Below are 2,500 nucleotides of genomic sequence, written 5' to 3' on the forward strand. Positions count from 1 at the left end.
GCCAACCCGGTTGGGACGTAAAGGGGGTGCGCAGGAAAAAAAGTTTGGGAACCGCTGCTCTAGATCTACCATCTCTTGTCTCTCGATCTCTTGTCTCGTGCTGGATGACGTAGCCTACACGGCCGAGAATCGGATAAGATTATCCTGTAGTGTGGGGTGTTCCGTCTTGTGTTCTAATCTTATGTCGGATCGGAGAGCAAAAATCGGCTGCGATTCTCGTTAAGTGTGGGGTGTACTCCGACTCAAAAATCGCATAAGATAAAAAAATCGTGTAGTGTGGGGCAGCCTTAACACTAGCTAGGATTGGGAACGGAATACAGAATTCTGCCTTCCATTTCCGCCACCTAGAAGCTAGAACAAAGGCTCATACGCATATAATATCTTAATAACCAGTGCATCCATAACCATGACTCCATGCCTGCATGTGTTACTCGCTGTAGTTCAGATTTAACAGGCGGCCTCTGTAATACATCACTAAACAAGCAACAAGCATCCTTCTAGAAAACCAGATTTGAGAATCGTAGTCTAGTAAGCTAGCTTGAATGTTAGCGCTGTGGGGGTGCTCAATACTTGCCCTATTCTGAACACAAGCGCAACAAAGATAGTCAGCATACTCTCTCCACGAACGCTGGCCAGACTGAACACAGCAGGGCCAGGCTCCCGGTTCAGAGAAGTGTTTTTTTTCAATAAAAGCCTTTGCTAGACAACCAGAATGGACTTTGTAGAATATTCAGAAGCATGTTTCATCAGGCAAATCACAATGCGGGCAGAAACCAGCCACCCTGACAACAAAAGAAGTTGCCTGGCAATTTGGGCCTTGAACACGCTGGTGTGTGTTCAAAGGGCCAGAGAGAGCTTATTGTTGAAGTGTGAAAGTTCACACAAGTGTTTTGACTGGGCCATCTGGGGCTGCTAATCAGCCCCTTCTCCCAGATAGAAGTGCAGGGGTGAAGTAAACCAAGACAGCTCACCGCCGCCCGCCTAATGTCCTCGTGTAAACACAACCTTGTTCAGCTTCCAGCTTGTTCACCCCCCACACCGCACACCCCCCACACCCCCCGCCACCCCCCCCCCCCACAGGACGTACAACATACAATCAGTGTGTAAGAGGGGTGTGGGGGGGGGCTATGCAGAGTCCAGGTGAACTCTGAACATCTTTGAAAGGTCTTGTGACGCACTGGTGAGGACACAAACCCCCAGGTCCACTCTGAGGACCCCAGAGAGCGTTGCACTCTGCCCCGTCGGTCGCCACCAGTACACAGATGAAAGATGCTTTGGCCACCGGACAAGAAGCTTAGCGTCTTCTAGTATCTCACATTATCGCAGGGATTAAGGAAGGAAGAAGACGAGAGAACACATCTCGTGGTGACTTATATAAAGTGTGTGGTTTTATCGCCAGGAGTCGTGTGAGAGTGAGCTCAGCACGCTGTGATGCAGACCAACATCAGCCTGAGTGTGGGGGGGGGAGGGGGAGATTTCCACCTGAGATGGAGGGGAGGAAAGGGGGGAATGTTGTTGCTATAGTAACATCGTGGGCACCTATTTCGACGCATAGAGGCTGATAAATGGAGAGGAAGAGAGAGAGAGAGACAGAGAGAGAGGGAGAGAGAGAGAGAGAGAAAGTAGAGAGAGAGAGAGAGAGAGAGAGAGAGAGAGAGAGAGAGAGAGAGAGAGAGAGAGAGAGAGAGCTAAGAGCATGAGAGAGAGAGAGAGAGAGAGAGAGAGAGAGAGAGATGGGGAGCATGATCCATTTGACCACACTGCTGTGACTGCTATGTTTGACTTGCCCTTTTAAATCATAACCCCAGTAGTAAGCTTGTCTCCAACTGTCAACATTCAACACACACACACACACACACACACACACACACACACACACACAGCGTCCCTAAGGTAGCAGGGAATCGACGGAGCATCTGGTATTTAGGTATGACTCGGAGACCACCCCTATATATATTATATATATTATATATACCAACAGATGACACACGCCTAACAACAACAACAACTCAAAGACGCCGAAAGACTCCTCTTAACCACTTTGCTGGGACGCGGATATTCCGCCAGATGGGAATCACTGCTCTGGTGGTCAGGGTGTCTAACTCCAGATCAAAGGGTCTGGGTTTGAAGCCCAATGTCTGCATTCCGCCCATGGACCGGGCACCCCTGGAGCACCCCTCCCTGCTCCTGAGCGACATGCACTCAAGAATAATTCACTGCTCAGCCACTCTGTGATAAAGGTGAATTTAAAACAGTAATTTAGGTAAAGGATGACGGAGGGAAGAGAACAACACCAGAGCACGGAGCTGAAGCCTCCCTTAGCGGGCTGCGCTCAGCGACGGAGCGCCCTCTACCTTCGTTGTCCTTCAGGGTGAAGTTGGGGTTGGTCGGGAGCGTGCTGGGCAGGGCGAACGAGAAGCGCTGTCCGTTGGCAAAGTCGTCCTTGTCCACCGCTGCGATGGTCTGGATCACCTGGTGGGGTTTGGCAGGGAGGGAGGAG

General features: G+C 50.5%; 1 protein-coding gene across 1 annotated transcript in view; it reads right to left on the minus strand.

The window, feature by feature from the left end:
* Positions 1–2,500, minus strand: part of LOC311355456 (cadherin-18-like) — a gene marked incomplete at its 3' end in the record, with an annotated part of 75,297 nt that overhangs the window by 16,748 nt on the left and 56,049 nt on the right. The window contains 1 exon segment of the mRNA XM_084475215.1: positions 2,355–2,472. Within this exon segment, the coding sequence (XP_084331341.1) occupies positions 2,355–2,472 (118 nt within the window).

Source organism: Micromesistius poutassou (assembly GCF_964030765.1).
Source record: "Micromesistius poutassou genome assembly, chromosome: 11".
In the NCBI taxonomy this organism is placed as follows: domain Eukaryota; kingdom Metazoa; phylum Chordata; class Actinopteri; order Gadiformes; family Gadidae; genus Micromesistius; species Micromesistius poutassou.